At 37.9% G+C, this 13,409-nt stretch overlaps 1 protein-coding gene across 1 annotated transcript; it reads right to left on the minus strand.

Annotated features, from left to right (window-relative positions):
- Positions 1-3,453: 3,453 nt before the first annotated feature.
- Positions 3,454-10,050, minus strand: LOC125657169 (E3 ubiquitin-protein ligase TRIM71-like). Its single transcript, XM_048887821.2, has 2 exons — positions 9,994-10,050; positions 3,454-6,446 (listed from the first exon to the last, which is right to left on the minus strand). Exon 2 carries the CDS (start codon positions 6,438-6,440, stop codon positions 4,764-4,766), a length of 1,677 nt encoding a protein of 558 aa, XP_048743778.2. The 5' UTR covers positions 6,441-6,446; positions 9,994-10,050; the 3' UTR covers positions 3,454-4,763.
- Between the last annotated feature and the right edge of the window lie 3,359 nt (positions 10,051-13,409).

Consider the following 13,409-nt stretch of genomic DNA (forward strand, 5'->3'; position numbering starts at 1 on the left):
TCATGTATTATTGTTTTTTACATAATTACTTTCAAGCAGATTAATTAGTGTTTGAAGTTAATAACTTTCCTATTTGCATGTAAAAGAAAACATTGAGAAGATTATTTAGAACGTAAATGTAGTGAATTTAAACTGTCTCGCTAGTGAGCTACTTTTAGGTCACCTGAGTAAACTCGGGTGACCTATTGCAATTGGTTGTCGTGCGTTACCATTTGGGAATTTTTTAACTTCTTGATGATTACCATTCCAATTCTTTTTAAAGGAAGTGCTTCATGTCTCATGTTAATTTCCCTAAAGGTGTTGCATGAAAGATAAAAAAAAATTAAGTTATTCAAATATATGATAAAACCAATTGGAACGTATGTTTTGATTTAATAATTTTTGAAAATTAGTTTAATAGACGTATATTGACAAAAATAGGCAAAGTTTCCTCTAAAAAAAACTGTCGCCTTGAAATTTTGTTTCACGGGGGCATTTTGTGTACATTTCAAAAAAATCGAAACGACTTCACTGGTATTATTTTCAACTTCACCTGTACGTTAATTTTCCTTATTAATGTATGGTCTACTGCGTGGCTCAGCGGGTAAGGTCTACGACTCTTATATGTGAAGATGTTTTCTTTTTTTTAATCGACCGGGTTCGAATCCCTCACGAGCACATTTATTTTTATATTACGTTTTCCATCTAGATTTTTTTTTCTCAATTGAAACACTTCTAGTTTTTATGAATGTTTCTTGTAAACTCTCTGTTTATTACTATGTGTCGAGTTTGAAATAAGCTTCCAACCTGGACACTGCTTAGTTTGTGAATAGGACTCTCAGCAAATACGCCAAATATAGCATAGACTGCGGATAACTCCGTTTACCTGATCGGGATATGGGGCTCACGGCGGGTGTGACCGGTCAACAGGGGATGCTTACTCCTCCTGGGCACCTGATCCCACCTTTGGTGTGTCCAGGGGTCCGTGTTTGCCCAACTATCTATTTTGTATTGCTTGTAGGAGTTATGAGATTGATCACTGTTCGTTATCTTCACCTTCCATGCAATACCTGTGTTTTAATAGTCAAGGCTGCTAACCAGAACTTGTATGTTTTTCTGAATGAAAGTTGTCGACCAAGGCATGGTGTCTTTTACGAAAAACCGTTATGAACTTTGCAAAGCATTGGAAGAAAAATTTAAAGGCCAGACAAGGTAAATAACCGTTAAACAGTTTAAGTGGAGAAGATTATATGTTTTCCAGTAGCAAATTGCTATGTTTAATCAATTTTTACAGGTCCATGTACTTTGAATAATGTTGAACTATATTAATGCGTATTAAACTTCCCACAATTGGTTTTGTGGTCAGAGTCATGTACAATTGCCAATTGTTGGATGCAGAAAATAATACATACGAGTAGAAGAGCTTTTGGACTGTAGTAGTATAGAATATTAAATATTTGATACACTCGTTACATGTAACCGTATACATTGTATCTGATACTCAGGAAAAAAGAAGACAATTTAATTTTCACGATTTCAAAAATTATGTTTAGACTGTAAACTATGTACATGTATAATATATTGACACGTGAAATGCATTAGGTTTGTCCTAGAACTGGGGAATCCTACAGGTATTTAAATGGCAAATACACAATGAGTATAAATATGAATGAAGGTCAGTTCTTCGTCACGAGTGCTGGCACGGAGCTCCGATTAGGTAAAGTTCCCGCTTCGGTGCAACACCCTCTTTGGTATGAATGTATGCGATATATGTGGATATACTTATATATCAGTAATTTAATAAAACGACTATAGTTTTTATTGTGGAATTTATATACCTAAACGGTACGTAATACAGCATTAATACATATAAAGAGTTAATAATGAAATTACTTATACGAAACGAGAGGCAATGTCACTTACATGTAGGTTGTACATTTAATTGCTAGACTGAAGTTGAATGTAAATTTCCAGACATGAGTTATGAAGGACTGCTCTGATATTGGGTGTCAGTCCAAATATCCAGCCGAATCTCAGCCGAGATTAAGCTCAAGGTAGGTGTGACTGGTCAACAGGGGCCGCTTACTCCTTGATGGCACTAGTGTTTCCTAGTGGTACACTTCCCCCGCACATGGGAAGCTGCGTCCCGAAGCTTAACATGGTTTCTTTCTTATTGTTTGGCACCTCTTCAGCAACGGCATCCATCGTTCACGACAACCACGTCCATACATGGATATAACACAGAGTCTCAGAGCTCCGAACAGACTCTACCTCAAGCACACTGGTATTAATGAATGATGATAGTAACGTAAGAACTTTCGTTACTATCATCCTCGCTGTTTTTTCAACGACGAATTTTCTGTTCATATGAGCTGTATAAAAGATAAAATAACACCTGATCGTAATTGTTGCTAGTGTATGATATTTCTTACCTACATATCATTCGCAAATAAACAATACAAATAGATATAAGTAAACGTGGTTTTTTCGGAATTTCCTTCCGCCATCTTGGGATGATAGTAACGATCGTTACTATCATCAGTTTAATACCAGTGAAGCAGGACTCCCACCAAACACCAGTCACTACGTTGTAACCATTTTGTATCTTGCAACAGTCTGAACACGTTCGCCATTGCTTCACTTGCGTCATCAAGAGAGGGATTCTAGCAATTACTTGAAAAACTACATGTAGCGCACTAGGAAGACAATAGAAGTTCCCACATACTGTCTGTAACTCACACACGTAGATCAATTAAATAGACATATCATTGATATGTTAAAATCGCCATCATCAGGTGACATAGACCGGGGGGGGGGGGTAGTATATCTTGCCATTGTATCCTATTTATAATATGGTATATCAACCACATTTTTGCAGTATATTTGGTTTCTGCAATTTATTGAAACTCAAACTCCAATATCAAATATTCATGTTCGCTTCATTTGCATACCATCATGCCTCTAGCTACGTCAACATTTTATAAATCAATTTGGTTTTCGTTATAAGCATGGGCGGATCTAGGATTTCAGTTCAGAGGGGAAAATCTGAGAGACTGTGGGGCGATTATAGGTGGGCCCTGGTAAGTCTAAGAAAAAGAAAGACCCGTGTTTCATTCATGCTTGTATGTCAACATCTTATAAATCAATTTGGCTTCTTAAATGCAAATTTCCTTATAAGCATCGACAGATCTAGGATTTCAGTTCAGAGGGACGTGGAAAAATCTGAGAGACTGTGGGTCAATTTTAGGGTGGGCCATAGTAAGTCCCAGGGGACAAAATTCCGGGAAAGTCCCGTGTTTCACTCTATTTTGATAAAGAAATCTGACATAAAACCAGAAGAATTTCCAAGTACACATGCTGCAATCTAATTTAGGAGTAAATATATATTTTGATTTCATCCAGTCATGTTTAATAGCTCTGCTGGCTCCCTGTGTCTAGCATCTTTTACATAGACAAACTTCGGTGACGCCCACATTTACTACTGAGAGGTTTAATGGCAAAATAATTGATAACACAAAAATCACAATAAAACATCTCAATAAGATATCGAATACAGTGTTAATCGGGGATGGACGCACACATTTTGGGATCACATTCATTAATTTATTCAGTCAGGAACCATGATTCAAAATTAATATTTAAATCATTCTTCACAGAATCGTATCTGAAACAATAACAAGTAGGACTAGTTGTTTCACAGATTTACTTAATCAATCAATGCCCATCGCGAATTTGTAGCCCGTAAATAGAATACACACGTATTTATAAACATTGAAGGCATGGTTCATCAGGATGAATTTACAACACATTTTTTTCTCTCTCTTTTTTTCTGTCGGAATTCGAAGCTGTCAAAATAGACGTACTATATTGACCTGTATTCATACGCATATTAATTGTTTAAATTGCAACACATACATGAGAAAATGGGTTTACAATTTGTAAAGAAATCGATGGCACAAACATTGTAACAAGAGTACCGCAAACGGTACATAATACGCCCGTGAAATGCTTACATAGCGTGTTTTTCTTGTGCTATAATTTGTATAACTTTGCATCAGGTAGTATCAGCTATCATGAGGCTGTGACAAACTTTCATATGAACAAAGGATCTTAGCTTAAAAATTGAAATTTCCTCAAAATGGACTAAGTTCAACAACCTGCATTTTTTTCAAAAATGGAAGAAAATCAAAATTCTTCACCAGATGCACATCTTCAGTACCTCTACAAACACTCCACAAAATAAGAAGGTCCTCACTTGAAAACTGTGGGAGGAGTTAGGCAGACAAATTATGTACCCTTTATAGAATATTAATTTCTAAATAGACTAAGTTCAACAACTAGTAATTTTCTCAAAAATTAGAGAAATTCAAAATCCATCCCACATGCATATCTTCAATACCCATACAAACACTCCACAAAAAGGAAGGCTCTCACTTGAAAACTGGGGGAGGAGTAGGGCGGACAAATTATGTACCCTCCATATAATAATTATTTCCAAATAAAGAGGCAAAATTCCTGGGAAAAAGGTCGAAATTAATCAAAATTGCAGTATGATCCAGAGTGACCCACAAAGAACCTACACAGCAATTTTCAGCATGATATGTGAAAGGGAAATGAAATAATAAAGAGAAAACTCCGAACGGACGGACAGACTGACGGACGGACGGACGTACATACATCGCTGTACCATAATACGTCTCGTCTAAAGACGGGCGTATAAAAGTTAATAAAATGTCCCGAATGTTACCACTAACATCCGTTGAGATTTTGTTACATTTAACTCTTTAGCCTAAAAACTTGTATATTTTGACACAAGAGTTTTCGCATTCCCCTAACCACAGGTTGTCCGACTTGTCAATGGATAGTCCATGTGGATGGCGAACCTTCTGTGTTAAAAGGAAAGAGATGAATTCCCCGTCCTTGCTGATTAGATGCAGGACATTATTCATAATATCCGAGATCACGATGTGTCCCAGACTGTCAGTGGCTATCTCACGCGGCGAAAAAAATTTCGTTCTCTGATGTCCAGTTTTCCCGTGATAATTGAATCGAAATTCTCCATCCATGTTGACCACTACCAGTTTATCAGGACCTGACCAGTCAGCCACACATACATCCCCGTTTATGTTCTCACACACAAACCATGGATTGCTATAAAGCTTCTTACCGTTGTGGTCGCACATGATCTCCTGGATCTTCTCTCCACTGCTTCTGTATCGGACAACTCTAGCTGTGTCATCAGAACCTGTATAGGCCAGGATGTCTCCTGATTTTGTACAACACAGTCCTCTTAGATCATATTTGTCCTTTACAAGCGTGGAGATCTGTTTATCATGAGATACTTTAACGATGGTTCTTTTATTTCCCGTGGAAAATATCAAACTGCCATCAATCATTACAGCAAGACCCTGTGGTTCAACCTCAGTGATGACGTTTTCAAGTTCTTTCCCTAAAGTGTCAATTAAGAGTATTCCAGGACCACTTCCACTAACATAAGCTTTTGTTTCATCAACGCACTCTATCAAATATAATTCACTCCGTTTGTTCTTGATATCGACCTTATGCAACAACTCTGGTTTTACAAGCAACTTTTTGTTTGATTCGTCTGGTTTCCACGACTGATCTCCGTCATCTGTGATAGCAGGTATTCCCACTTTCTGATATGTTATCTTTGTCTTGAGAAGATCCCCAAATTGTGTCATATCCTGCAATTTCCCAGATTTAAAAGAGGGAGGTGTTATTTCAATTCTGTCAGGAAGTGTTAAATTCTTAACTGTGTGTGGACTTTCCTTCCGGTACAAGATTAAATCCACTGGATGGCCATTCTGTGTGAGATTTTCGTATTTCTCAATGATCTTCTCGAGCTGTTGTTGGAACTCTTCCAATTTTGTCTCATATTGTGATATCTCAGCTTCCTCTTTTTCCTCGTCATCTTTGGATTCTTGGAGGGTTTTGTTCAACATGGCAGTAATTTGGTCGATGAGTTGTTTCGCTTCTTCACTCATCCGTGATCTCATCGTCTCATGGGTTTTCTTTAATTTGGATTTCCCAGATTTTGTTTCTGCCAGAGTTTGGGTGACTTGCAATTTGAACTGGTTCTTCATTTGATGTAGTTCTTTCACCATACTGGTCTTCTGCTCTTCATACAGGTTCTTCATCTTTCCTATGGTGTGTTTTCCATGGGTTTCCTCAATGCAGATTACACAGACAGGGACTTGGCAATCTTCACAGCAAACCTCGTACGGTTTTGTTGGGTGTTTTTCACACATCTTTATCATATTGGATGGATCAAGATTCTCTGAGAAAGAAATGATTTTATGTCCAGAGGGAACTTTGCTTTTAAGATGGAAGACTTTACATTTGGAGCAAAGTTCATCTCCACAAGGAAAACATTGGAAGAGAGCAGGCTCGTCTTCACAATACTGACAGCGGATGACATCCTGTGCTTGCGCCAGTGCCATGTTCCTCTACAGAATAAAAGAAAATGGTGAATATCTAAAGTCAACATACACTTAATGCTTTTACTCAGATTCATGCAAATTATGAGACGAGTTAATCAGTTTGCTTATTTCAAAAGATTGTGCAATTGTTATATATCATATATATGATGGTTTCATTCAGGAGTTGTAGAATGACAAAATTCATTTCTATAGTTCTCAAAGAGGACTCATTGCTCATTATAGGTAACCATGCAAACAGTTTGCCTGCTTGATGTGATGTCCAGGAGTAGAGATTATTTCTAAATTATGTTGCATTTTCAACATGTCATCAACTAAGCCAGGGCTATCTTGGGGTCTGAACGTAGAGGCAGCAAATTTCACATTGCTCATTATAATCACACATTCAGTTTGTCTGTTTGATTTCCAGCAGTAAAGATTTTCTAATGTATTTACAATACATTATTATTATACCTCCGTATGAGAATTCTATGCAACGCGTAATCTGATTGGTGTAGACGGTCACGTGCAAGGGATGACAAAACTTCATATCTCCCTATCATATTTACCCCTTGGGCATCCTCGTGCAATTACCATAAATTTAACGTCAAGGTAGACGAAGTATATTGTGACGTCGCAATAAGTCCGAGTCATTCTTCTTTCATAGTTCGTAAGGCACAAAATATGCGGGTCTCTGATACACAGTTGAATCGCATGGTTTTGGTTGATACAAAAACAAGCAAGTAAATCATCTTTCAAGGAGAATGGAAATACAAAAACTGGTTATCATATCACTGTATTTCTTTGTTTGTACCTTCTACCGTAATACGTTGACGGCGCGGTGTTACCGTTAGGACAATCTCAGCTACACACAATGTATAGATGAGCGGACTCCAATTTCAAACGTACTTTTGTAGTCTTGCTTTGTTTCGGTATAATAAACAAGTTGTTGCATGAATGTTCAGGAGATATGAAGATTTATTCACCCAAGAAAAACCATATTCCCCTCGGGCGTTGCCCTCGGGGAATATGATTTTTCTTGGGTGAATAAATCTTCATATCTCCCTCACTATCATGTAATAAATGTATAATGCAAATCTACCCTGGTATCTGAACTCTAGTGTCATGAATTTAACAGTTTTGGGAGAGGTCTAAATGCTAGTTATAAACATGCAAACATTTTGCCTTCTTCGTGTCCAGAAGTAAAAAATTGGTTGTTTTATTTTATCTATTTTTTTTTACACTTTGTACGATAGTATGCATTTTCAATACATGTCCAATGTAGTTCGGACTAGTTCTAGTTAGGGTGTCTGGGTAGCGCAGAGGTAGCGTTCTCGCTTCTCACCGCTGCGACCCGAGTTCGATCCCAGTGATCAGCAGTGGTTGTCTGTGATAGGGTATGGTGGTCGCCCACTCGGACACGTGGGTTTCCTCCGGGTACTCCGGTTTCGGCCCAAATAAATGACCCCTAGCGCAAACATCCGTGCATCAAAGGACCCAATTGGAAATAACCTTTCGAGCTTTCATGGGTTATCCTTGGTATCCTTGGTATTTATGTATGTAAGTTTGTATGTATATATATACCGAATAAATATTTATTTATTCCACACTCAGACCAGGGGTCCTGAATTTCAGTTTTGGTAATGGGCTCAATGGTAATTACAATCATGCAAACATTTTTACCTCCTTAATGTCCAGTAGTAAAGATTAGTTGATGTTTTCCGCCATACTCAACAATTTTTCAGTTATCTGGTGGCTCCCAGTTTTTATTTGTGGAAGAGAGAACCCAGATACAATGTACCTGGGAAGAGACCACCGACCTTCCCAAAGTAAACTGGGAAACTTTTACACTTACCGGCGCGAGCCGGATTCGAACCCGCGTCGACAGAGGTGATAGGCCGTGTGATTTTGAGCGCGATGCTCTAACCACTCAGCCACGGACGCCCCCAGTAGCAATGAAGATTTTTGAAGATTACATGAATTTTTATGGTATTAGCCACGCCCCTCAATTCCCAGAGAGGCAGGGTCCACGGAATTCACAATTTTTGTTTCCTTTAACCCCTATATCCCCTCCACTCACAATTAATCTAAATTAACAAATCTATGTTATACATGCATTTTTTGTGCATGGCTTTAATCTTTATATAAATGTTCTTTGTAAATTATTGCCCCTTACAAGTTATATACATATAAGCTGATGTTACGAACAGTTTTTCAGACATTTGTTTTCTAAACGCCTTAAGATATTGAACTGATTTTTTTTTTTACATATAGATGTATAGGCTATTGCTGAGTTGCAAATCGAGTTTTAATTTAACGTAGAAATTTTTTAGTTACGATCAGTTCTCCGGACTTTTTTCTAAGCGCCTTGAGATTTTGTATACTGGTGTGTCCAGGGGTCCGTGTTTGCCCAACTATCTATTTTGTATTGCTTGTAGGAGTTATGAGATTGATCACTGTTCGTTATCTTCACCTTGCATATATTGATGAATTAAAGAACGAGTTAAGTTTTGTTCCGGTTCGTTTGCTTTTTGATGGAGTTGTGCCCCTTTAGTGTAGAAGAATTAATGTTACGACCAGTTTCCTGGACTTGTTTTCTTAATGCCTAGAGATACTGAATTTATTTTTTGTAGCAGGTGTATATTGATGAGTGACAGATCAAGTTTGAGTTTTCTTCCACTTCGTTGATTTTTGATGGAGTTGTGCCCCTTTAACGTAGAAAAATTACAGTTACGACCAGGTTTCCTGACTTTTTTCTCTAGTAAAGTCAAATAAAGGAAATCTATTGAAGTATAGCATCGAATGTGGTATTCAGATGGTTTGTTGCACGGATTTAGTAATTTTAGTACAATGAAGAACTGAACTTCACAATGGATCCTTTAAATGTTTTAACAGCCATAAAATAAATACAACGCCATCAATAATCCCCGAACAGGAACGAAAACTCTGTAACTCATCAATATACATTTGCATACAAAATATAAGTTCTTTCAACGAGGGACAAACACAGACAGCTAACACCTCTATCAATGCCGAAATTTCAAAATTCTTGTAAAACGCTTTGTAAATTTTTATACAAACGTTTAACTTAATTCGTTTAAGCAATTTATGATGCAAAATTTTATGAGTTGTTTTATCGCTTATAAACAATACCCAAATTGTTTATTTTAATCAAAATGAATCATTTTCCACCGATTTTTGGCGTTATCTTATCTACATTAATCATTCTCAAATTCTGTTCCGTTTCGTCTTCGGATCCGTTCTCCATTCCGCGTTTTAGCAACACCCGAAAAAATGTCTGGAAAACTGTTCGTAACAGCAATGGCATTAAACTGACAACCGGCACACAACGAGGGAAAACACAGACTGCAATAAGGTCACCTATTAAATATGTCATTATTTGTTAGAAATCTAATTTCGGTTTATTGTCGGATATTGTATTGCCTATTGTAGAATATTGGATGAATCAAACCTGAATACTGGTAGTTATGAATATTTAGAATTACATGTACAATTATTCATCATGGACAATTTGCAATACTTGATATGACAGAAAGAAAACAACAAATATACTCACTAGATCTAGTCACCTCGTTCTGCCTCCGTCACTTCCGCCATGTTTGTGAAATGGCATGTACTAAAAGACAGAATGGAGAGTGGAGTAGATTTGTATTTGAATCAGTATTTGAACAATATTTGAATCTCGTTTGTCGCAGTTTATCAATTCTTAATTGGGTATATGTATTATACACATGTAGATCAACTAACATATATGTATCCACTATTTAAATATGAAGGCTCAAGCACATGTGATTATCTGCAATTTAATGTAGCCCTCTCCGATTTTCTTTTCTTGGGTGTGGGTAGGTGGGGTGAGGGGGCTCAACTCCTTACCAGAGTCTCCGTAATGGTGCAAAGGCGGGAGTGATTCATTCCCGCAACATTTTCGATCATTCTAACCATCCTATCCTGAAAACGTCAGAATAAAAAAAACGCAGAGGGCTACATTATTGCAGCCAACCTGTGGTGTGCGCGCGACATCACGATGCGCTATTACAAACACTCAAATTAAGACACTGATGGACTCAAGAGCAGAAACCCCGAATCATTCTGCAATTGGGATATATTACATGAGAAAAGGAAAATTGTATACAGCACCATCATTGATATAGATAAAGCTTTAAGAAAGTAAACAATTTGTGGAATTATTTTAAATTCAGTAGAATTACCTTCCATGGATATCACCAGGTTTGACAAAAACGTCTGGTAACACAAAGGACAACCAACGTTTCAAAGAAACCAAAGCACATCTCAACTGGCAGGCGCGCAGCTGCCTATACGCAAGTATACAGTTGGGTACACATTTCCGAAAGTCAGAGAGAGAGAGAGAGAGAGAGAGAGAGAGAGAGAGAGAGAGAGAGAGAGAGAGAGACTCTGAGACTCTTGACTTTAACTGATCAACTCTATGTAGTGAAGAATGAACCACCCCCACCCCCTCCCTACGAGGTAGGATTTTGAAATTTGGGCATTTCAGATCACATCTATATATTTAGAGTGATTTTGTATTTGCGTGTCAAGAATTTTAAACTAAATTGTGGGGGGAAATCTATCCAAAAACTGCTCTCCACCCACCCCCTTGAAAAACAATGCTATATGCCTGAGCATTGACATTAGGATAATCCACAGCACTAAAACCACACTAGCAAGCTGGTAGTAATGATTTTAACATTCCGCTATAAATGACCCCCTAGCGCAAACAGCCGTGCATCAAAGGACCCCATTGGGAATAAGCTTTCGAGCTTTCATGAGTTATCCTTGGTATCAATGTATGTATGTTTATATGAATGTATATACCGAATAAACATTTTCAGGTATAAATCACTTGCATTCTATATCATTAATTTTTAATTTTTATATAACGGAGCAAAACTTTAAGACATTTCACAGAAGCCGTCGGAGGTGACATCTCTAAGCGAGTAGTTTGGTTGGTTTTATACTGGTTAACATCCCTCTCGAGAATTTTTCCCTCAGATGGAGACGTAATCATTGCCGATGAAGGACTGCAAAATTTAGGCCTATGCTTGGCGCTTATGGCCTTTATCGTACCGCAACTGCAGTGACACGGGGCCTCGGTTTTATGGTATCATCCGAAGTACTGAGAACCTTTTCTAACCCGGATTCCCACGGGACTCTAAGCGAGTGAAAAAGATATCTAAGAGAATAACGTGCAGGTGGTATGGGTGATGTTGGGCCCCAAAAGGGTCCTGTCCTGGTGAAGGGTCTAGCTCTGGTTTAATATGTTCACTCCAATATTGTTTTACAACACTTTATAACAGTGGGTTCCATTTTGTGTGCTCGCTATATCTATCCCTAACTGCATACTTTCTGTACAGATAACCTGGTACACACTGGGTGTTAAGCTCCTGAAAATATAGGTCAAAGATATATTACGTAATGAGCGTAGGGACGTTATCCGAGATAACCAATTGTAGGAGTCAAATGAAAGGTGAAGATAACGAACACTGATCGATCTCATAACTCTTATAAGCAATACAAAATAGATAGTTGGCAAACACGGAGCCCTGGACACACCAGAGGTGGAATCAGGTGTCTAGGAGTCAACATCTCCTGTCGACCGGTCACACCCGCCGTGAGCCCCATGTCTTGACCATGTAAATGAAGTAATCCGTAGTCAAAATCAGTGTGCCAATAACGGTCCAACAATCGGTATGAAACACGTCAGACAGCATTTGACCCAATGATATTTTGCATTGGCAAACTAGATTATTATAACGACCATGGAATTTGCTAAATGGTGACTCTAAAGTCATGGCCGTAGGAACCGGGGGCACGGGGGGGACGTGCCTCCCCCCCAATATTTTTCCAAAAAACAACCAACAACATTCATATAGTAAAATTCACATATAGTGTAATGTATAATTATTTTTAAGCAGAAAGTTCATTTAATTCAATGAGACTCAGAGTCAGTCACTGTGACTGTCCTTTAGCTTAAATAAAAAAAAAATATTATGAAAAGCACTTAATGCCTTAACATTTCTTTGGGCATCATCCAAAAGGTCGTAATCATGAGGTGATGGTTCGGTTCTCCTTCCCAGCTCCGCATCTGGCGTCAAACCTATGATAGGTAGTGACTGTTCCTTTGCCAAGTGCCCGGCACTAGTGTCGTTCAAAGTCATTTACTGGTATTTATTGACGACTCATACGAGTGAAAAAATCTCGCAAGGGACGACTGATCAAAAGGTATCTAATAAGTGTGACCTTGACTAATTTTCAAGGTCTAATAATTCATTAGATAGCTTGTTCATAGAAACTTCGTCTTGATACAAAAATGTCCATGCCCAAGTGCCCTAATACCAGTTCAACGTTTGTATATATTTAAAATCTTTTTGTAAAGCTAGTATGATGAATTGTTGACTTTTTTATCATCACAGTTTTTATGGTAAAGGTAAACCCGACAATGTGTGAAGTACTATTTATCAGTGACGTAACACCCCCAATGTGACGTACGTCATGACGTGTAACAACTTTTTCAAAGCTTGTAAAGTATCAGGCTGTCAAGACCTGTTTCATTCTTGGTCCAAGAGTAGACACTATCGTATCAGTGTAAGATCAACCTTCCGCACAGATTTAACTTTGATTATATTTCACAATGTATGCCCAGACGGACGAAAGAAAGGCATTTTTCGAAAAAGTACACGAAGAAGCAAGGAATGCAGGAAAAAAAGGGATGGGGAACACTAAGTTTTCTTGTTAGACCCAAAGGGCAATTTTTAAGAAATATCCTCTTCCAACAAGCATACATAATATCCCAATTTCGAATATTCGAAAAGATGCTGTTTCCTCAGAGCTTTATCCAAATGATGCTCCTTCTGAGCTTATCCCAATTCAGATATATGGTGATGGGAATTGTTTATTCAGAACTCTCTCTTTTTTGTGTTTGGACATGAGGACAATTTTAAGGAAATGAGGGTA

The sequence above is a fragment of the Ostrea edulis genome, chromosome 7, assembly GCF_947568905.1.
Source record: "Ostrea edulis chromosome 7, xbOstEdul1.1, whole genome shotgun sequence".
NCBI classification, from domain to species: domain Eukaryota; kingdom Metazoa; phylum Mollusca; class Bivalvia; order Ostreida; family Ostreidae; genus Ostrea; species Ostrea edulis.